The sequence below is a fragment of the Populus nigra genome, chromosome 2 (assembly GCF_951802175.1).
Source record: "Populus nigra chromosome 2, ddPopNigr1.1, whole genome shotgun sequence".
NCBI classification, from domain to species: domain Eukaryota; kingdom Viridiplantae; phylum Streptophyta; class Magnoliopsida; order Malpighiales; family Salicaceae; genus Populus; species Populus nigra.
In genome coordinates this window covers 27385148-27408993 of record NC_084853.1, presented here as the reverse complement: position 1 = coordinate 27408993, position 23846 = coordinate 27385148, and the positions used below count along the sequence as shown (strand labels likewise).

The following is a 23846-nucleotide window of genomic DNA, read 5'->3' as shown; positions in this document are numbered from 1 at the left end:
TGGCAAGACCGGGGTCGAACCACAGGGAGGTTAATTGTATAAATTATAAATAACAATAATACAACAACAATAGTAACCACAATAATAATAATAATAATAATAATAATAATAATAATAATAATAATAATAATAGTGGTAGTAATAATAATAGTAGTGGTAGTAATAATAAAAATAATGTCAATAATACTATGATAATAAAAAAGATGAACAAAAAGAAGTTGATGAGAACTTTGAGATGGAAGATTAACGTAAGGATTAAACAATGATAACAATAAATGTCAAGGTTAGAGGATCCACTAATGGTATTTCAAATAAGTATAGTATAAACTCTTATTATTTAATTGGAAACCACACACAAGGAGGTTCCAATCAGATTATAAATTGTTAACATGATTACATTAGCTATCTTATTCGAATAATGCTAATACTTGTAAATGTTGTCAGGCATTCATGATTATAACTTATGTTAACAACAAATCAAGTTCCTTTCATAGCTCAGGTGTCGGTTATACCATATAGTATGGGCTATGAAAGTGCCAAGTATTTGTTGTACCAAGTGTTACACAACATAAATCTATATTAACCATTTAACAAGCAAAGTATTAAAAGTGAACAAGATAACAAATACAAAGCATGTTAGTATCCAACATTAAGGTCCATGTTAAGTTTATATTATACTTATTCTTACACCATTAGTGTACCATTTTCACCTTGACATAATTAACTTAGCTACACATAATGAAAGAAAGAAACATAAACAAACAAGATAAGAACATAAATGAGAAAAAAGTTAACTAAGTAAAGAAAAGGAAATGAAAGGCATAAACAAGAGATTAATATAAAACTTAAGTATTACAAAAGAGAAAGCAAGAGCATGATCTTGATCTGAACACCAATATGCCTAAATACATGGCAAATGCCTCCTTTTATAGGTCAAAATTTGGAACTATTGATTTGTTGACTAATTAATGAGTGGGTGGCCACATCTTGACTTGGTGACAATTCTTATCTTCTTTTCTGCCAAAAACGTCATTGATAACATCAGGATTTGAACAGATTCTCCCATGAAGGTTCTATACAATTGTCTCAGCTCTCCAGGAAAAAAAAGATGAGGTCATTTAGACTTCTAGAACTCGAGATATGGGCTAAACACTGAACAGTGTCTAGGCTGCATGACAGATTCGGACTTCTCCGTTGTTGCTACAATTTGGACTTGAAAACGGCCTTTTTAAATTTTGGGCTCCACATGAAAGTTGTAGGCCTATGTCGTATCTTTCCATCCATATAAAATGGACCTAAATTCAAGATCTAAAGCTCTAGATATGACCTAATTACCGAACAGTGTACCAGTTTGGACTGCACCTACATCTCTTTTCTAAGTTTGATCATCTCTTTGTCCTTTCAATTTCAGTACTTCAACTCATCAATCAATTCTTTCATTTATGTGATAGGCCTGCATTTAAGATGAACATTTACCATAAATTAAAGGTATCTTATATAATTAGATATATTATTATAAAGCATGCTTTAGTTAAGGAGTTATTGATACTTCAAGTGCAAAATGATGATATAAAACCTTGATAAAAATGCACTTTTAAGTCCTAATCACACCCCCCAACCAGCTTATTACTAGTCCCTAGTAATTAAAGCGTTAAAATAGAAAAATAATTTGTAAATTCCACAAAGCAAGACATTTATCATTCAACTTCCATTAATCTATCCAGATAAACAAACTCTCATTAAATTTTATATATCTACTCAATATCTCTTAAACAAAATATTAATAAACTTTTCTTGTTATGTGCTCAATGTATGAAACATAGATGATGGGGCTTTTATTGGAAGAAAACAATATTTTGTTCTAATGTTTAAGGTTAACTTTCTTGGGTTGGGATTATTTTATTTTATTTTATTTTTTCTTTTCTTTTCTTTTTAATATAAATACATATAACTTAAAGCACAATGCATCTTTAACCCATGTAACGAGCTTTCCGCTAACGACTCCCAGACCAGTTGATCTTAGGGCATTAGGTGTTGAGACACCCCTACGAGCTTAGTAACTTGAGTTGCAGATACTGATACGTAGATAGTGCAATGTTTGATTCCATTAAGCTTTTATCTTTAACCCATGTAACAAGCTTTGGGCCAATAGCTCCCAAGTTAGTTGACTTTAGGGTATTAGGTGTTAAAACACCCCTTCGGGCTTAATTGCTTAGGTTAGGAAGGCTACGAAATCAAACTTATCTACGTTTTTATTATCATCATTTCTTTTTGTTGTTTTTTTTTTTTTTCAAATTATAGGCTATCCCTATCCCTTAGTTGTTACCTTTAATAAAAGAACATAAATAATGTAATAATCCAATGTGCAACCCACAATCATATGTTAAAGTGTGTGTGTGAAAATGAAGGTTTAAGAATATTTGTTAAATGAGTATATGAGCAGAACCAAGTGATAACAATGCGAGAGTTTGTAAACCTGAATATTTCAAAAAGTATTCTAATAGGCCTTGTTATGAATATTGCAAATAACCATCAGAAAATGTTTACTAAGATGCGTCTCAAGAGTCAATAAAATTCCCCCTTACTCTGCCATCCTAGTAATAACAGTTTTGCCAAATGGTTTGTAAAAACAAAAACAGTTAGTTGGTTAGTTTATATATATATATATATATATATATATATACTACTACCCTCTCCCCCCAACCAAAACTAGACATTGTCCTCAATGTCCTAAGGTAGAAAGATAGTATAGAAGACATTACCTGAAACAACAAACACTAACAAACCTGAAACACACTTAAACAAATATAAGAAATAACAGAACAAAATACTATGCTAGAAATAAAACCAAAAGACACAAGGATTCACAAACAAAGGCTCAAATCCAATCTAAGCTCTTTATAGCTTTCTGTAGTTGACTAATTTATGCGACTCATAGAGGGATCAATTACAGGGATGAAATATTGTAGTTGGTCAATCAATTGTTCAGCAATAGCAGCAGAGATTATGATTTGTCGTGCCGAAGATGTTAGAAATTCCTGTTCCACAGCTTGATCAAGAAAAGAAAACAAATTATCATAAAAACCATTAACATTTAACAGACCTATAGATTTATGGTGAATGTGAAGTTGGACTCAAGAGAAAATATGAAAGATCTCTTCCAATGTGCCCAGACCACCTGGTAAGGCAATGAAGGCATCAGCATGGTTAAACATTGTATTCATTCGATCAAACATTGTGGAGACCTGTAGTTCCTCTCCAATTGTTCTTCCAATGATGTCCTTTTTTGTTAAAGCTTCGGGGACGACCCCCAAAACTTGACTACCTCCTAAAAATACAGTTATTGCCACACCCCCCATTAACCCAAGGCTGCCTCCCCCATACACTAAATGAATCTTTCTCTCAGCTAGTACCTGGCCAAGATGATTTGCTGCTTCTAAAAAAGCTATTTCCTTCCTAGGACTGGATCCACCGAAAACACAAATATTTTTTATATGATAACTTGAGGGACCTGCCATTTCTACACACTTCTATATCTATCTAATGTAAGGGTTGAGTATAAATGAGGGGAAGGAAGAGAAGATTTTATAGATGAGAAATTGAAAATGCAATCATATCACCTATATGTAGGCTAGCTGGAGTCTCACACACTCTCTCTCTCTTTCTCTCTTTATATATTTATTTATTTTGAAAAAGCATGTGTATGTACAGGTAGTTGTGATTGTGGCTCACATCTTCCCTTGGTTTTACATCCAAGAACGACTTAAACGCCCTCTATAGGTCGGAGATAGGCTTCCCATCCAGTTTTCTTAAAAACTAGCAAACAGGGTCTTTTATAGTTAGATTCCCAAGACTAAGTCGATCATGTTCTTTATGGAATTGTGGCCATAAATCATGAATAGCACGATGCACATCTCCACTAGGATGCGTCTCAAGGGTTAATAGAAGATTATCTAAAGACCCCTTCCTCAGGCCATCCTTAATGAATTGTATTTTATCTTCATGGTTTATAGATATCATTCCTAAAGAATGACATGTTACATTACAAGTCCATCTGGCACATCTGTGACAGACTTTCAGTCGTTTTGCACAACGTTTCTTTGCAAAAGTGCTTTTATCTATTCCAGGCATGTGTGAAATGAAAGAATTGGAGGACTCACCTGATAATCGGACCTTTGCTTCAATCAGCTAGCGAATATCTTCAGGAATTCCATGATTCATTAACAAATTCAATCTTGCACACCTAGCACGGTAAATTTTTGTAATCGCATTCTGAGACAGTGCGGGAAAGTACTTTTTTAATTTTTCAAAAGTGGTGTCCATTTTCAAATGAGAATTAGAGAAGAGAGAAAGTGCAAAGAATTGCATAAATATATACAGATATTAGTTATTATGGGAAACTGAAAGAACCGACTTTAGTCACGGAGTACCGTTATCCGCCATTTGACTGGGATGAGAGACTAGCAAAACAAGAGTCACACCAAAAGAAAACACAAAAACAATGTGAGAAAAACAAAATAATCAACCTTTATCTACAGGATCATTCAAACCAATGGATTCATTTTCACTAGGAAAATTATCAAAGTAAGCTTTCAAACGATGTCCATTTCTCTTAGAAACATTGTCATTCTTTGGATTCTCAATATCAAAGGCCCCATAAGGATACACTTGTTTCTCAATAAATGGATCGCTCCATCTTGATCTTAGCTTTCCAGGAAATAAATGGAGTCGAGAATTATAAAGCAAAACTTTTTGACCAGTATAAACCTTTTGACAATTTTCACAAGTTTTGCAGAATGCATGTGTGTCCTTGAACATAGTGGGCCAATAAAATCCATTTTATAAGATTTTTGCAGCTGTCTTTTTTTACGAGAAATGACTCCAACATGCTTCAGAATAACAAAGTTTAATGACATTACTTACCTCATTGTCAGGAATGCATCTTCAAAATATTTGATCAGGACAATATTTGAATAAGTAAAGGTCATCCCAATAAAATTTCTTCACTTCGTTCAAAAACTTACCTTTGTCTTCGGTACTCCAGTGAGTTGGCAAATCTCCTGTAGCAAAAAAATTGATATTTTTAGCAAACCAAGGCATTGAACTAAGAGAAAGTAAGGATTTGTCAAGAAAGTAATCATCGGTTGGTGTGATGTCAAATATCGAATCTGTTGTCACTCTTGACAAAAGATTCGCATCAACATTTTCAATGCCTTTTTCATCCGTGATTTCTTCATGAGAATAAGTCATTTGCAAATCTTCAAACTCAGTATTACTCAAAATAGATTCAAATTTATCATAAACCAATTCTTCAATAAAATCTACTTCTTGTAAATCATTATCATCTCCAGGTTGCTTGCAAATGTTGAAAATATTCATCTTCAATGTCATGTTTCCAAAAGATAGCTTCATCAGTCCATTCCTAAAATTAATCAATGCATTAGAAGTTGCAAGAAATGGACGCCCTAAAATAACAGGAAATGAATTATATGCTTCAACAGGTTGTGTGTCAAAGACAATAAAATCCACAGGATAAATGAATTTATCAACTTGTACTAACACATCTTCAACTATTCCTCTATACATTTTGACAGATCTATCAGCAAGTAAAAGAGTTACAGAAGTTGGTTTTAACTCACCTAGATTGAGATTTTGAAAAACTGAATATGGAAGTAAATTCACACTAGCTCCAAGATCAAGTAAGGCTCTTTCAATTTTATGTTCTCCAATAAAGCAAGAAATTATAGAACAACCAGGGTCTTTATATTTCAATGCATTATTGTTCTGAAAAATGGCACTTACTTGTTCGGCTAAGAAGGCTTTCTTTTTCACATTCAGTTTTCTCTTCACAGTGCACAGATCTTTCAAAAATTTAGCATAAGAAGGAACCTGTTTGATAGCATCCAGCAAAGGTATATTGATCCTTACCTGTTTGAAGGTTTTAAAGATTTCAGAGTTGTGATTGACTTTCCTTCGTTTGGTCATGGCATGAGGAAATGGAAGTGCTGGTGGAGAATCAGTCTTTTTTGTGCAATGATCAGATTCAACCCCTTCCTTACCCTCAGAGATTGACTCATCATCATTCTCACAAGGTTCAAGAATGGGTTTTTCAATAACCTTACCACTGCGAAGAGTGATGACTGATTTTACGTGATCCATGTGTTGGCTTCCCGAACTACTTGCATTCGCATTGTATTGCCCCTTTGGATTTTGTTGTGGTTGAGATGGAAACTTACCTTTCTCTTGGAAACTGAGAGCAGATGTCAATTTTGCAAGAGTATCTTTAAAATCTATCATGCTTTGAGCAAGTTGAGTGTTGATTGTCTCTTGCTTTTCAATGAATGCATGCAATATTTCCTCGAGATTTCTTCTAGGAGGTGGAGCATAAGGAGGTGCATATCCATGAGAATTTTAGAAATTATGGTGTGCTTGAAACGGTGGCTGTGAAGTTTGTGCATTATTCTTATCACTCTTCCAATTGAAATTTGGGTGATTTCTCCAACAAGGATTGTATGTTTGCGAGTATGGGTTATGATTGGGCCTTTGAAAACTGTTTAATGCATGGGCTTATTCATAGAGACATTCTTTAAAAGAAGGAAAGGTTGAACAATCATTGGTTGAATGTTCGTTAGTTTCACAGATTTGACACGCAATGTCTTGAACAGATTTTAATTGACCACTCTTTTTCAATTCTAGTGCTTTGACTTTTTTAGCTAAACATGCAAACTTGACTTGGAGGTCATGATCTTCCCTAAGGTTGTACATACCTCCACTAGATGTATGAGGTTGGGTTTTACTTGGTGCCTTATAAGTTTCTGTAGTGTCCTAATTTTGCGTATTTTCAGCTAGCAAGTCTAGGTATTCCATTGCTTCATTAGGGTCTTTATCCTCAAAAGTTCTATTGCACATCAATTCAACCATTTACCTATCTCTAGGTGTTAATCCTTCATAAAAATGTGAAACTAATCTTCATGTTTCAAAACCATGATGGGGGCAAGTATTAAGCAAGTCTCGATACCTATCCCAACATTGATAAAATGTTTCTCTTGATTTTTTAGAGAAAGTAATGATTTGTCTTTTGAAAGAGTTTGTTCTGTGAGATGGAAAAAACTTCTTTAAAAATTGTTGTTGCATTTCATCTCAAGCACGAATGGATCCAGGTCTCAAATTTTGCAGCCATGTTTTAGCTTTATCTTTTAATAAAAAAGGAAAAAACTTCAATCTAATGGTATTCATGCTACAATTTGAGTCATTATACGTGTTGCAAACCTCCTCAAATTCCCTTAAATGCAAGTATGGATTTTTTAAATCTAAGCCATGAAAAGATGGTAAAAGTTGAATAATGTATGTCTTAAAATTAAAATGAGATGCATCAAGAGGAAAAACTATGCATGAGGGTGCACTTGTTCTTGTGGGATTCATGTGGTCTCTAAGTGTTTTAACACGGTTATTCTCATTATTTTCATTATGAAGTGATTGGTTATCTTCTTCGGCCATATTTTATGAAAATGATGAGGATACCCTACAAAGTCTACCACTTAATGTACGTGACCAGACTCTCATGCACATGTAAAAAGAGAATAAAAAGAAGAAGAAAACAAAACAAAAAAAAAACAAAGTTAGATACAAGAAAAGTAGTAAGAGAAAATAAAATAAATACTATAATTTGTACAAGAATTTACCTCCCCGGCAACGGCGCCAAAAAATTGACACGACCAAAAGATTGATGTCTTATCCCAAGTGTAGGAGTGTCGAAGTAATAAATAACCCGCCAAGACCGGAGTCGAACCACAGGAGGTTAATTGTATAAATTATAAACAACAATAATACAACAACAATAGTAACAAAAATAACAATGACAATAATAATAATAATAATAATAATAATAAAGATGAAGAAGAAGAAGTTGATGAGAACTTCGAGATGGAAGATTAACGTAAGGATTAAACAATGATAACAACAAATATCAAGGTTAGAGGATCCACTAATGGTATTTCAAACAAGTATAGTATAAACTCTTATTATTCAATTGGAAACCACACACAAGGAGGTTCCAATCAGATTATAAATTGTTAACATGATTACATTAGTTATCTTATTCGAATAATGCTAATACTTGTAAATGTTGTCAGGCATTCATGATTCTAACTTATGTTAAGAACAAATCAAGTTCCTTTCATAGCTCAGGTGTCGGTTATACCATACAGTATAGGCTATGAAAGTGTCAAGTATTTGTTGTGCCAAGTATTTGTTGTACCAACATAAATCTAGATTAACCATTTAACAAGCAAAGTATTAAAAGTGAACAAGATAACAAATACAAAGCATGTTAGTATCCAACATTAAGGTCCATGTTAAGTTTATATTATACTTATTCTTACACCATTAGTGTACCATTTTCACCTTGACATAATTAACTTAGCTACACATAATGAAAGAAAGAAACATAAACAAACAAGATTAGAACATAAATGAGAAAGAAGTTAACTAAGTAAAGAAAATGAAATGAAAGGCATAAACAAGAGATTAATATAAACAAAACTTAAGTATTACAAAAGAGAGATCAAGAGCATGATCTTGATCTGAACACCAAGATGCCTAAATACATGGCAAATGCCTCCTTTTATAGGCCAAAATTTGGAACTATTGATTTGTTGACTAATTGATGAGTGGGTGGCCACATCTTGACTTGGTGACAATCCTTATCTTCTTGTCTGCCAAAAACATCATTGATAACGTTAGGATTTGAATAGATTCTCCCATGAAGGTTCTAGACAATTATCTCACCTTTCCAGGAAAAAAAAGATGAGGTCATTTGAACTTCCAGAACTCGAGATATGGGCTAAACACTGAACAGTGTCTGGGCTGCAGGACAGATTCGGACTTCTCTGTTGTTGCTACAATTTGGACTTGAAAACGGCCTTTTTAAATTTCGGCCTATGTCTTATCTTTCCATCCATATAAAATAAACCTAAATCCAAGATCTACAGCTCCAGATATGACCCAATTACCGAACAGTGTTCTAGTTTGGACTGCACCAACATCTCTTTTCTAAGTTTGGCCATCTCTTTGTCCTTTCAATTTCAGTACTTCAACTCATCAATCAATTCTTTCATTTATGTGATAGGCCTGCATTTAAGATGAACATTTACCATAAATTAAAGGTATCTTATATAATTAGATATGTTATTATAAAACATGCTTTAGTTAAGGAGTTATTGATACTTCAAGTGCAAAATAATGATATAAAACCTTGATAAAAATGCACTTTTAAGTACTAATCAATCAGCTTTTATCGTAGCCGCTGGAGCTGTTTGTACTGCCGAAGCTACTGGGATTTTCAGGGCTGAGGCACCAGGCATTGCCTCAATCACTGCGCTCACTATCTGAGCTATGAACAAAGGGTCAACATGTAGTGTAGGAACCGCTGCAGGTGCTGGAGTCGTAGTTGAAGGCACGACTTCCTGTCTCTGCTGGTCTGAACCCTCGAGTTGTAACCCCTCAGTCTGTCTTAAGTCGATGTCACGAATGAGTCCAGTCGACTCTCCCAGTCTTGACTGCTGAGGCTCTAGGGGCATATGAGAGGCAGTATCCTCCAATGGATCCTCTCCTTGTCTCTCCTCAAACCCTTCTCCAATCATTGTACCCTTCCTTGGGCGAACCATCCTGGTACAAGTCAAAAATTTATTAAACCTTTTTTTTTGTTTTTTTTTTTCCATTCCTGAACCCAAGCCAAGGCTCTGATACCAACTGTAACAGCCCGGCCTAACTTGCCATATATTATCTGCTTTGAGCCTTACCGCCCTCACGGTTTTGTTCCTGGTGACGGAGCCCACTTCTGAGCCTGACGCCCCAAAACACGTATGACAAGTTGGCAACCAGCACTCTTAATAAGGCCAGCTACCACTCCCTCACCCGCCGATGTGGGATATTACAATCCACCCTTCCTTAAGGAGCCCGACGACCTCTTTGGCACAACCGAACAACCAGTGAGGTCGGCTCTGATACTAATAAAAACTATTTTGTCATTGTTTCATTCATTCGAACCGGTAAAAATTCTAATACCCGTTACATATTCTTTGATTAAATCAAACACCCTTAATTAAGTTTAATTGACTTTTAATTCAAGGAGGACAAAACCCTCCGTTATGAAACATTTACTCTCTTTTTTTCACAAAAGTCCTTATACAATTTAATCTATCAACATCAATTGTCTTCAATTTGGTAAGATTCCTTAATAATATTATTTAAACTCCATTCTCTAATTTTTCTTCTCCATTTAGCCAAAAACTCCTCAATAATATCATTTAAACTCCATTCTTTAATTTTTCTTCTCTATTTAGCCAAAAACAACCTAGGGAAGGAAGTGAAGATTTTTCTTTTCTCTTTGAAAAATTCTTACTTCATTCATATAACAACACTTATAGACCTTTATCTTCCCATATTTTCCAAACAATTGTATTTAACCTCAATTCCCCTAAATTATTCCTCTTTTGGCCAAATATTCAATTAAAATGAGGAAAAATAATTTTTGTTTCTTTTACTTAAAATTAAACACTTACCCAATCATAATTCATGCTTTCTAACATGGTTCAAACATAATTTGCATCATTCCTATAAATTATAACATAAATCCATAATTTCACATAATCATAATTTTGCATAATCCTTCATCAAACATAAAATTAAAGGAATTAATCATTTGGAGCATGTTATTTACCTCACTTTGATAAGGATTTAAGAAAAGAATGCAAGAAAAATCAAGTTTTCTTCTTCTCCCTTTTCAAACCCTAGCTTGAAATCCTTCCTTCAATGCATTCATCACCTTAAAATCAACCCTCTCTTTATGTTTAATTAAGTTATTCGCTCTAATTACTCACTTTAATTAGTGAAATTAATGAGCATTTAAATAGAAAAATCACATAATTCTTCCCCCTCTCTTTGTTTAAAGCTTATGGCTAAAAGAGAAAAAAATGGAGCATTTATAGTCTAATTTTTACTTATTTACACATTAGCCTTCATTTCTTTTCATTTCTATTTTTGTCACTCAACTCTTCTTTTTACTTAATTCTCACCTTAACATCTTATATTTTATTCTATTGTATCCAATTACAATACTTAGAATCCTTTTGTTTAATCTATTCGGTACTTTATTTATTTTACTCAGATTATAATTTAGCGGGTTTTCACACCAAGTTTAAACGGACCTGACTTAGTGGAGGAGAAAAGGAAAGAGAGTGAGAGGGAGAGAGAGAGAGCTCAGAGAAGAAGAAGAAGAAGCATTAGGAAATGTCGAAGGTGAGAGCAGCATCTTTCTTTCTGTTTCAGGCAGGCAACTGTCGAGGATTTGGAATTTTGTTTTTTTTTTTGGAACCACTACTCGATCCTGGCTTTGCAGTGTTGTTTTTATTATTACTACTACTACTTAAACTCGATTTTCTTTGTTTGGGAAGAGGGGACTTTGTATTCCTGTTCCGAAATCGTTCATATCCAGATCAATTTCCGATGCAACGGCGCTCCTGAGTTACTACTTTTATATATATATATATATATATATATATATATATATATATATATATATGCGCGCTAGTTTACCGGTTAGATATTTTTTATAACTTTATAAAAAATATAAAAACATTAAGAAGTCAAAGGTTCAACGTATGATGGATGAAAAATTTTTAAAATTTTGAGATTATAATATGCTAGATGACACCTTTTAAAATAATAAATATTAAAATAATAATATATTAGATCAATTAAAATCAATTATTTTTAATATGTGAAACTCTTAATCTGGAACATGAACATGTAATATCACTATGAAATCTAAACCAAAACAAATTAGAAACTCCAATTCAAATTAATTAAAATTTAAAGGCTTGAAATGAAAAAAAAAAAAACATTCAATAAAAAAAACTTTAGCAAACTCGGAACGATGTTCTGCACTATGACATAGCTTGGACCAATATTTTTAAAAAAAATAAAAATTTGAGACTCGGGTAATTGAATTGACTAGATCCATTAAGTTGGATTAATTTAATAATATGATTAAAAAAATAACAATTAATAATAAACAAAAGGACCTGAAATAACTCATGTCATTTTTAAATTAGTGGAAAAAACATATAGAAACCAAAGAAAAAGAAAGCCCAATCTTCAAATAAATAAAATGTTGAAGAATAAAATAAAATTAAAATATAAAATTAAAAAAGAGAAGAAATAAATGATTTAATATCTTACACTAGTTGTGTGGGTTAAATATATTTTTTCTAACCTTTTAAAAAATATTAAAATGAATAGACATGGTGACATATTTGATGATATATTTTTAAAAATAAATATTAAACAATTCATTTAATTTAATCCAAAAAATTTCTTTTAAAAGAAGTTAAATCTAATAAAGAAAAGAATATAAAAAGACTTGAGATAATCTAGATTATTTTGAAAAGCAATAAAAAATCGTATACAAAGAAAAACAATTACAAAGCTAAATATCCAATTAAATCAAATGCTAAATGATAAAAAAAAAACCATAAATAAAAAAAAAACAAATGATCTTGAATGATTTTTTTAAACCTAGATTAATCTCTCAAATTCACATCCCATTCAATTCCAAATCTAAAGTGAATCAAGAACCTCAATTAATAATGATTATACTTAATGTCCTTCCTTTCATATAAACAACCAAGATAAGAATTACTCCTTCTGCTTTCACCGGAATGAAACTCTAAACTTTGTTGCATTGTAGCATAGAGAGAGAATGCTCTTTGTCCCAGAAGGATATATAAATGGAGCAGAGAGTCCATAATAATAAATACGAGTGTATTCAACTTACATCTCCAAATTTCTGTAACATGAATAAAGATTTTCAAAATCAGAAGCGAGGGCCTCTCTATCTCTCATCCAGACATGGAAACCCCATAAACACCAGACACCTAAACTACAATAGACCAGAAAGCCCTGGTCCTCCGGAACTGTACACTTCCAAAAACACCTCTTGAAAAAAAACCTCAAACACAATACCCATCATTCCAAAAACGCCTTGACAGGAGCCCCCCTCCATGTTCACTCATGCTGCCCCTTAATCTATAAAAGGATGGTTTACTTCTTACTGTTTTCAAGGGACCAGACCGGTTCCCATGTATCGGCAAAGACAACCACCGATCCCCATCTAAACTTGAAGCTGAAAACGGTCTGTTTTCCATCTCTTCAAGTGGACCTGAACTGTACTGCATCGTAATGAAAGAAGAGGCTCTCCCATAAGTTAACCGAGGGGAGATCCCACCGGCATTCCACCAGCTACTGTCCAAAGGAACGAGATCGCCTTTAAAGTCGGATTCCAGAACAGAAGACTCCTTTTGACTGCAGTAGTCTCCGCAAGTCTCATCTGTGTCATTATATATCAGTTTCAGAGCCTGCACAACTTCACCCATGAATGGCCTGTTAGCCACCTCTGAGTGAACACACATGGAAGCAATGGCTGCCACTTTAGCCATGTCATCGAAGTCATAGCTTCCTACCAGGGAAGGATCCACCAACTGCTCCAATCCTTCTCTACTAGTTAGCAGTGGGCGTGCCCAAGTCACTAGATTTTCCTGTCCCGGGGGTTGTGACATATCCACGGGTTTTCTTCCAGATAGAAGCTCAAGCAGCACAACCCCATAACTATAAACATCACTCTTTACAAGTAGATGCCCTGTCATTGCATATTCAGGGGCAACGTACCTACAAACCAAAACCTCAGAAAGTGAGATGGGGGACTAAAGTAACATTTGAATAATTGCATCTTTATAGTGTAAAGAAAAAAGTAAAAGAAACATCAGCCATCATCAAACTCATACAGATTCTCATGGACAGAAAGAAATCCACTACTCCCAATAAGAAATAGTAAAATAAATACAGTTCAATGTGACTGGTGATGGGTCATGTTTCAAATGATATCTTACTAAACAATGACAAGGCAAGTGTGATTACCCAAAAGTTCCCATCACCCTGGTAGAAATATGATGACTTCCTTCCGTTGCTTCCCTCGCCAAGCCAAAATCAGAGACCTTTGGGGTGAAGTCCTCTTCTAGTAAAACATTACTAGCCTTAAAATCTCGATGAATTACACGAGGATTAGAATCTTCATGAAGATAAGCCAATCCCCTAGCTGCTCCAAGGGCAATCTTCAACCGTGCATCCCAGTCAAGAGGTCCCTTGTTATTGTCAACACCTGAAACGTGTCAAAAAATGGGGCATGGAACAAGAAACTTCATTTTACCTTCTTGTTTCAGGGAAAATAACTTGCAAGACAACTGAATGAATATTGCTGAATGAAAAGCTCAATATCATTAGGAGGTATCCAGGACAAATTATAGAATGCACATGGCACAATTAAACACATATGTTTCAAAAAATGAAAGAAAAAAAGTTGATCCGATAAAAAGACAGACAAAGGTGATGAGGAAAATACCATGCAAGTGTGATTCTACACTGCCATTCCGAACAAGTTCATACACCAAGCAGCGTGTGCGCCCTTCAATACATATGCCAATGAGTTTCACGAGGTTGCGGTGATGCAACCGACTCAACATTTCAACTTCAGCAATAAATTCACGGTCTCCATTTTGATTGTTCCTTGTAAGCAGCTTAACAGCAACTTCAGTTCCATCTTCCATACTTCCATCGAAAACACGTCCAAATCCCCCTTCACCTAAAATTCTCTTTGAACTGAACTTGTCAGTTGCCTTCTCAAGCTCAGCGAATGTAAATGTTTTGACAGAGAGCATACAAGTAGCCATGTTGGACATGAGGGACATTGGTGTTGAGCTTGCAATGCTACTTGACAAGAAAGACCCAATGCCTGCATGTAGCAATCAAGTGTTTAACTTAGGCATGCACTTATCTTGTTCAGTAACAATTATTTAGAGATCATAGAAAATAAAGCCAATAAAGCACGACTACAAAAACTGCTTGCTCTATTCCAACAGAGACATGTGAAGTGACATAAAAATTTTGATAGCATACATTTCTGTAAACTTTCCCACTTGTATTCTCCATTATATACTACAGTAGAAGCTGTGAAATAACAGGATTGGCATTCAAAAGTGGAGATGTAACAGCATAAACATTACATGACACTTTGACCAAATAAATCTTTACAAGTAGAACAAAATGAATAAAAAGGGGCATACCAGATCTTTTATTTATAGAGGACATGAATGCCGGACCAACAGCACTTGATGGTCTTCCAGATTTTCTCCATCTTATGACAATGGCAATTGCTCCAATGAAAACCACTAAAACCACAAATGATGACAGAGTAATGATGACAATGGTTCTAAGATTCATCCTCTGGTTCTTGTTTACAAAATTAGCAGTGATGGGGAGATCCCTGGTACTTCCACTTGGACCACTCCCCGTGTAGTTTGGATATGGTGATGAAGAAGGAATCCCTAATATAATCTCAGGAGGTAGGTCACGACCATTAAAGTAATATACGTAAAGCCACAAAGATTTACAAGAGAATCGAGATTATTACCTGGATAACTAATGTATATTACTTCATAATTACCAAAAAGAGTTATATTTAAAGGCACTTTCTTTTTCCAAAATCTATCATATGTAAGTATTGCCGTAGTATTATCAAACTTCTCTCCAAGTGGAACCAAGTTGATATCCACCACAGTTTTCCCCTGATTTTGACTATCAGCACCTGCACCCATTATTTTCACCTGACTCTCTTCCAGATACGTGCCTGCTGCAACTTCACTCTCTAGTTCTCTCATAACAGGAAAAACTGCATACAGTGCCACATCTAGGAGAAGTCTGACTTTCATAGGAAAAACACAGCCACAAGGTGAGCCAAAGGGAACTGTAGTGAGTGGCTCAGTGCATATTTGATCACAGCCTGCCAAAGAATCTTTTATCAGCATAAATTCAAAAGCACCTTACAAAGAACTAGAAACTCTAGCTGCCAGATGTTACTTTGCTCTTCTGAAGGGGATGGAGCAGTCACAGCAGGTTTCACAGGGCGATGATGATGTCTGTGATGACCACCATGATGTCTTGGTAAGGGTGCACTATGAGGAACAGGGAGAAAATCTGAAATAAGAAGAGAAGAAATTAGTGAAATCCCAGTAGCAGTGTCAAGGAAAGTTGCTGAGAAATTGAGAATAAAGGGCACCTTGATGTGCTGGAGAAGGTGCAGGTGAGAGGGAAGGGCCCAAAGAAGGCTGAACCACATGACTATGAGATGGTTGTGATCGAGCAAATGACAAACTCATTGCAGCTGACATTCCTGTAAGCAGTAGAGTGCATGTTGTCCATGGTCAGCAATAATACACAGCTATCACATATAGATGGAGATTGATATAGAGTCAAAAAAAAGTTTGACATTGACCTTCCCAGATACTAAAACTTTGTGGCCTTACCGTGTCGCACAAAAATGTCTTTCACAGATAATCGCCAACTTGGTGGCAAAGGAGACGAATACACATGAAGTAATGGATGTCCTGAAAAGAATGGAGAACAGATAAGTTAGTTTTCTTGAACGAAGCGAAGTTGCAAGACCTCTTGTGATAAATATTACAGCGATTTGACCAAAAAAAATCATGTGATTAATTGATATCTAATATGTTATAACAATGTGTAAGGACGCATGGCTACAAAAACAATTAATGAATAATAGGAAGAAAAAAAAAACTACTCAATAATAAAGTGAATATGTAACAAAAGTAGGAATAAGCATCACCATTTAGCAGATCATAAAAACTAAAGAGAGTTAAAAAATAAAGTATAAAACAGTGGAAATAATTTGTCCACATCGACTATAAAACTGATTTCATTAAAATGAAGCATATGAAGAATGATATTTCAATTTCTACCAAGCTCCTTCGAAAAAAAAAATGATTTCTTTTGATGCAAAGAAACTTGGCCACTTAACGTGTACTCTGTACAGAGTAGTTTCTCATCATTATGCATTTCAATTATATGCTAAGCATTGAGATTATCATAATAAATTCAAGATTTTTAAAATTCAGGGATTCATAATTTAAGATTAGATCCTTAAAACAAGGAGGCACATCATGCTTACAGTATAAATCCTACTGAAAATACAGTGGATACGTTAGACTATTTCCTTTCATGTGAAGAGAAAACCAGTAACAGGGTGTGTGGGAAGAGAGATGCATTGTGATACCTAAAATAATTACTTAATTAATTAGCTTTGTCAAATGTAGTTCAAAGACCATATCTTATCTAATCCCCAGACTTAGGTAATCAATTGCTTAAGCAAGCGAATGCTTTATCAGCATCAAAATAACATGCCATATATGGTTTCTTTCAATTTTAGCAAATACACATAATGCATATATGGTTTCTTTCAATTTTAGCAAATACACATAATGCATATATGGTTTCGTACACATAATCCGTTGTGCCTATTTCCTGAGGTTTATTGCATCGTTTTCAATTTATAAGGAAACATGGTGTTAGCATTTAAGCTATCTTTCAACACAGGATGAATGTACAATCTTACTCAACAGAAATCTCATTTCCAAATTCTGCAAATTTTCCCTCATCTTCTCAAATTCTATCTACTTTCTCATTAAAACAATCTCCTAATTCTCCAGAAAGAAGGTATAGAAATCAGTGAGATCATGCTAATCTCTTAATACATAAAGTAAACTTGACAGCCATGCTATCAGCAAACCAGTTAGATCAATTTAACCAGCTAAACAGTGAATAACCCAAAAGCAGTTACCCTCTTAAAAGACTCAAAATAAACAGGCAAGAGTTAAAGCCATTGCTTGATTTCCTAAAATCTGAAGTCAATTAATACAAAACCAATCTAGAATTGACCAAAAGCAAAACCAATGTTAATGTACTTTTAACAAAAGCATCTGGAGAGTGATATTTCAATTTCAATCTCTACAGAGTTTCGTCCAAAAAAGAAAATGAGATGATTTCCTTAGATGAAAAGAATCTCGATCACTTCATCTGGAGTAGTTCTTCGTCATTATACCTCTCCTTTATATGGTAAGAAGCATTGAGATTTTGGTATTAAATTTGAGACCTAGAAAAGAGAATTGGGGATTCATAATTTAGTTAAGACTAGAAACTTAAAACAAAGAGACATGTTATACTTATAGTATAAATCCTACACTATCAGACTGTCCCTCACAAAAAAAAGAAAAAAAGAAAAGAAAAGAAAGAATGGAAGGCCACAAGCAATGTGTATTGGGAAGAGTGATAAATTGTAGCACCATGATATTTTACTTTATGTATCAGCATTACTAGATGTGGAATGAAGACCGTAACTGATACGATCCAAGTAAAGTCAAATTCGGATTTTGATGTAAAATTTTATATTGTCTAGTTTTACACTATTAAAAAATTTTATATTGTCTAATTTTGCACTATTAAGCATAACTTTCAACTTGACCATTGGATCAGACTAAGATTTTTACAGGAGCTTTTAGACATGATGTTCTATTTTGAGTTAAAATTCCAGGTCAATCAGGATTAGGGAAGGGATTGTTTTAGAGGGTCACCTCTGTCTACTGTTTGAACTATATCTAGAGTTATAGAAGCAGAAGGAATTCTGCTGAGATTCCAATTTGATTGGAAAGTAGACATTTGTAGCTTTCCAACAATACCTGGTAGGCCTGCTAGTTCATCCAGACAAAAGAGAACGACGTGTTTGGAGTCAGGATTGAAATTTGCCAGGAGTGTGCAAAAATTGGGGAAACATTGTTTCCTTGTGTATTATGGATTCCAATCAAATACAAAGATTTCTTAATGCTCTTGGAAACATGTGTGGCAGCAATTGGCTTACTTATTCTACAAGGATTCTATGTCAAACAATGAGACATTTATGGCAGCAACTATTATTCATTGTTTGTAAGGATTCTATATCCATTATGAAATGTATATGGTGGCAAGGAGGCTTAGGATTCTTATGTTCTTCTTTTTCTTATTTTACAGGATTTCCTAGCACATAAGAGGAGGCAATTGAAGGGAGAAAATTCTAGCAATTAAAAACAAAGTTTTCTAGCTAATTTGGAGCATGAAGTTTTGGCAAAGCCTCCAGGGAAAGCAAAGGGGGAGTTTCCGCCATGCATGGAGATTTCAAGCAAGAGAACTTTGTTTTATAATGTTTCTTTTATTTATTTTAATGTTGAATATTATCAGCATTGGATTTTATTCTAAATTTTGGCCCATTAGACATTGTTTTAGGGTTTGTTTCAATATTAAACTTGTGTTAGTTGAGCACTAAATAGGGCTCATTGGTTTGCAACCCAAGAGGAGTTCATTAGGATTATTTTGAGGAGACTATTTATTGCTTTTATCACTAAGAGTTTCAAAAGCTACGATGATTTGAATAAACAAAATTTTTTCTTTGTTTTGTGTATTGCAAACAACTTTTTTTTGCATGGACAAAGATCGTACACCGACTTATCAAAAATTAAATAGCTTCATGACGTCATTTGCATACTTTAGGTTCTTAGATACAGGGTTATCTCTGAGTCCATGTTCTTGTTCCAATACCTTTGGTTCTTAGGTACGGAATTACCTCTGGGTTGAGGTTTTAAACCTGATATCCAACTTTCTTAGATTGATTTTTAATTTTTTTTGGGTTGTGTGATCATGAGGTTCACATCAATTGATATCAGAGCAAATCCCTAAAAATCAGGTTATATTCTTTATTTTCTTCTTGTTAGTTTTGAATTTCTTAGCCTTTGCTATCCTTGATTCGATTTTCAATTATTTCATGTCTAGAGCTTAATAGTTTGCATCTAGGATTCTTTGATTAAAAAAAAATCAGATTGTGTTAATATTTCTATCCAAAGTAGTCACATTAGTTTTTTTTTTAAAAAAAAAAGAAGCAACCAGATCGCAAATTCAGGTTAAGAGTTGATTTTTTTAAGGTTTGCTTTAAAAATCATAGGTTCAGGTCAATTCTTTTTGAATTTTCAATTCCAAGTCATTTTTTTTTAGTTTAGGTAAGTTTGGCTTCATAATTTTTCAATTTATATTCGTGTCAAATTTATGCTTCCATATCGTATATTCAATTTGTGTTGCATCTTCATCTAGTCATGTTACTGTATTCATGGATCGCCATAAGAAATCTATGTGAAACACAAAAGGAGAGTAAACACGTGAGGGAGCGGGCGAGGAAACATATTTTCTTTATCACTAACCAATTTTTCAAATTTGAAGATGTCCAAGTCAATCAATATGGCACCACCAACAATAGGTAACAACGTTGCTTTTCAGTTAAGAGCTACCACTCAACAATTGGTGATTGGTTATGGGTGATATGCAAAATAGGATGGAAAGATTTTTTTTTTTTTTTTGGGGGGGGGGGGGGGGGCTAATGAAAATGATGGAGCTTGACATAAGGCTGATCGAAGAAAATTCAATGAGTAAGGAAGAAAAACTAAGGTTACGAATTTCAAATATTTATGATCATAATGCTTCTATGATGTTAGATAAATAGAGCAAGGCTAAACGAATTGCAAAGGTTTATAAAGAGACAAATAAAAAATGTAAGAATGGAGACCTTCATTTCAGTGCCGAAAGGATGAAAAAAAAAAACAATAGTGATTATCATTCAAAAATATGTATGCAAGTGGATGGCAAGACGTGTTTATTTGAAATTATTATCAGCTACTATTTTTATACAATGTTGTTGGAAACAAGTGCGGGCAAGAAAAGAACTTCAAAGGCTTCAACAAGAGGCTAAAGAATTTTCCATTATACCTATTGGTGATTTGAGGATGAATCATCTTAAAGAAAGAGAAATGATACGATCCAAGCAAGGTCAAATTTGGATTTAGCGTAAAATTTTCTACTATCCAATTTACGCTATCGAGTTCTAGATAAGAGTTTCTAGACATGTTCTACATTGAATTAAAATTTCATGTCAATCAAAGTTTGAGAAGGGTTTATTTCAGATGGTCAAAATTACTAGATGAATCTTGTCAAATTTGTTTGTCTGGACCTTCATCTACTGTTTGAACTATATCTAAAGCTATAAGAGGAATTCTGTTGGGATTCCAATTGGATTGGAAAGTAGACATCCATACCTTTTTTGGCAATATGTGGTAGACTTGCTAATTTATTCGGACAAGAGAGAACAACGTGTTAAAGTTAGGACTGAAATCCATCAGGAATGTGTAAAAATTAGAGAAACATTGTTTTCTTGTGTATTATGGATTCCAGTCAATACAACGATCCTTCATGCTCTTTGAAACATGTTTGGCAACTATTAACTTGCTTATTCTACAAGAATTCCATGTTAAACAATGAGACATTTATGGCAACAACTATTATCCATAGTTTGCAAGGATTCCATATCCATTATCAAATGCATGTGATGGCAAGGAAGCTTTGAATTCTTTTGTTGTTCCTTTCCTTATTTTAAAGAATCTCCTAGCACATCAAGGTGACTAAGAGGGGGCAATTTAAGGGAGAAAATTCCAGCAATTAAAAACAAAGTTTCCTAGCTAATTTGAAGCATGAAGTTTCGGCAAAGCCTCCAATAAAAGCAAAGGGAGAGTTTCGGTCATGCATGGGGATTTCAAGCAAGAGAACTTTGTTTTATGATGTTTCTTTTATTTATTTTAGTGTTGAATATTATTAACTTTAGACCTTATTCTAAATTAGGTTTGTTTTGACCCATTAGATATTGTTTTAGAGTTTGTTTCAATATTAAACTTATGTTAATTGATTACTAGATAGGGCTCATTCGCTTGCAACCCAAAAGGAATCCATTAGGGTTATTTAAAGGGGACTAAATATTACTTTTATCATTGCAAGTTTCAGCAGCTATGTTGATCTGAATAAACTGGATTTTTTATTTGTTTTGCATGTTGCAAACAACCTTTCTTTGCAGGGGCAGATTGTACATCAACTTATCAAAGATTAATTGGCTTTGTAGTGTCATTCACATACTCTGAGTTCTTAGGTACGGAGGTTATCTCTAAGTTCAAGTTCTTTTTCCAATACCTTTGATTCTTAGGGTTACCTCTGGATTAGGATTTCAAACCTAGTATTCAGCTTTCTTGGGTTAGTTTTCAATTTCGTTGGGGGTTGTGTGACCATATGATCATGAGGTTCATATCAGTATCTTATTGATATGCTATAGTAAAACTTAGGTCATCCATTTGTAGAAACGATTGCCATATATGCTTTCTTTCAGTTTTTGGCAAATTAACATTTTAAAGAATCATTGGCAATCTCTATCCACACGTGTCAAATCTAAAACCCCATCCTTCATAATAGCATGGATGAAGGTCCGAATTCTGCAATTTTCCCACATGCTTCCAAAATTCTGCTAATTTTTTTTCATAAAAAAATTTCAATTCTCTAGACAGAAGGTATAGAATTCATCTCCATTCATTCAGTACACTTCACAACCATGCAATTAGCAAATCAGTGAGACCAATTTAACCTAAAGAGTCAGAAACATTAATGCACAACCATGTCCGCTCCAATCAAAGGCAGAGAAGCAGGTAATTTATAGCATCTCTTGATACTTGATAGTTAATTAGGAGAAACAAGCACATTTTGCAAAGTCAGTAACAGGTAAAGTTTGCGCTAAACAGCAATTCTCATATTAACACCCCATTGACCTCTTAGAAGCAAAACTGACAAAGAAAAGCAAGACTCTTTCCTTGAATTCCTAAAAATGCACGCAAATTACAACTAATAAACCCAAATTTCAGCACTCTCTGACTCAATCAAGCTGAAAATATCAACCAAAAAAAGCGTTAGAAAAGAAAAGGATGTTTACCTAAACAAGCAAGAACAAAGCTAGACCAGCAAAGAACAAGCAGCGACGTCGTCAAGGTATGCATCTTACGTCAAACCAAAATCCAAAGCATTGTCAAAACCAAAGGCCTTGAAGCTTGCTGGAGATCCAGCGGAAGTTCCAGGAGCTCCGGCTGAGGCCACCGTTGAATTGAGTATCAAGCATAACCTAAAAACAAGAGTTTGGGCAGTGAGAGAGTAAACAAACGGTCAGTCAAAACTAAAACCCTAGGAGAGAGAGAAATCAAGACAGTGTCAGTGTGGGTGTACGTGTTGTGTGGGGTTGCAGATCCATGAAATGCGGTAGAGATCTAGAAAAACAGTTACACGGATGCTCCCCGTGCGCTGTATAAATGTACGGTGAGGAAAGTACAGGAGTCTGTGTGTGTTAGGGAAGAAGAAGAAGAAAAAAAAATGAAAGAGGGAGAGAGAGAAGGGGGTTTTGAAGAGTGAGAGAGCTGACACTTGAAAGAGAGGTGGTGGAGGAGAAGGGAGCTTTATTAATTGCGAGAGACTACTAGCACTAGTTGAGTAGCGTTCTGTAGTTTTGCTGTAGCCAAATAAAAAAAAAAAAAAAGGTTTTTTTTGGGAAGTGATGGTGTCTGTCTGCTTCACGCGCGCTTGGTTTGAGCGCGTGATTTGGAAGTGATGAGTTTACCGACTTGCTTGCTCATGGATGGTCCGATTTGAGATTTTTTTGTTGATATGGTTTGTTTTTTACGTATATAAAATAGTAATCGTAATGGCTCATATTTTGCTGTGGGTTTAATTTTTTTATTTTTTTTTTATAAAAGACAGATATATAAGTTTTTTAAATATATTTTTTACAACAAAAATTATAATTAAAAATTAAAAATTTATGCATGAATTTAATTAAATAAATTAATAATTATCTATGTCAATAAATATATAAAAAAATATTAACACAACAATTCGATTCACCTAGTTATAGGTTGAATATTTTTTTCTAATATAAATCAATTAATGTGTATGTGTTATTAATATTTTTTTTACAATGAATAAAAAATATAATTGTAAATAAAAAA

General features: G+C 34.1%; 1 protein-coding gene across 1 annotated transcript; it reads right to left on the bottom strand.

The window, feature by feature from the left end:
- Positions 1-12709: 12709 nt before the first annotated feature.
- LOC133682536 (receptor-like serine/threonine-protein kinase ALE2) lies at positions 12710-23334 on the bottom strand. The gene is made up of 10 exons (XM_062105909.1): positions 23071-23334; positions 22784-22969; positions 16416-16496; positions 16169-16282; positions 15970-16086; positions 15524-15892; positions 15177-15437; positions 14456-14845; positions 13975-14215; positions 12710-13725 (listed from the first exon to the last, which is right to left on the bottom strand). Exons 2-10 carry the CDS (start codon positions 22845-22847, stop codon positions 13011-13013), a joined length of 2352 nt encoding a protein of 783 aa, XP_061961893.1. The 5' UTR covers positions 22848-22969; positions 23071-23334; the 3' UTR covers positions 12710-13010.
- Between the last annotated feature and the right edge of the window lie 512 nt (positions 23335-23846).

Excerpts from the sequence above, each read along its gene's own strand:
- LOC133682536 (XM_062105909.1), bottom strand. The coding sequence starts at position 22,847 with ATGCATACCTTGACGACGTCGCTGCTTGTTCTTTGCTGGTCTAGCTTT. Across the intron at positions 16,087-16,168 it reads ACCTTCTCCAGCACATCAAG|ATTTTCTCCCTGTTCCTCAT; the intron begins GTGCCCTTTATT and ends TTCTTATTTCAG. Across the intron at positions 14,216-14,455 it reads TGTAGAATCACACTTGCATG|GTGTTGACAATAACAAGGGA; the intron begins GTATTTTCCTCA and ends GACACGTTTCAG.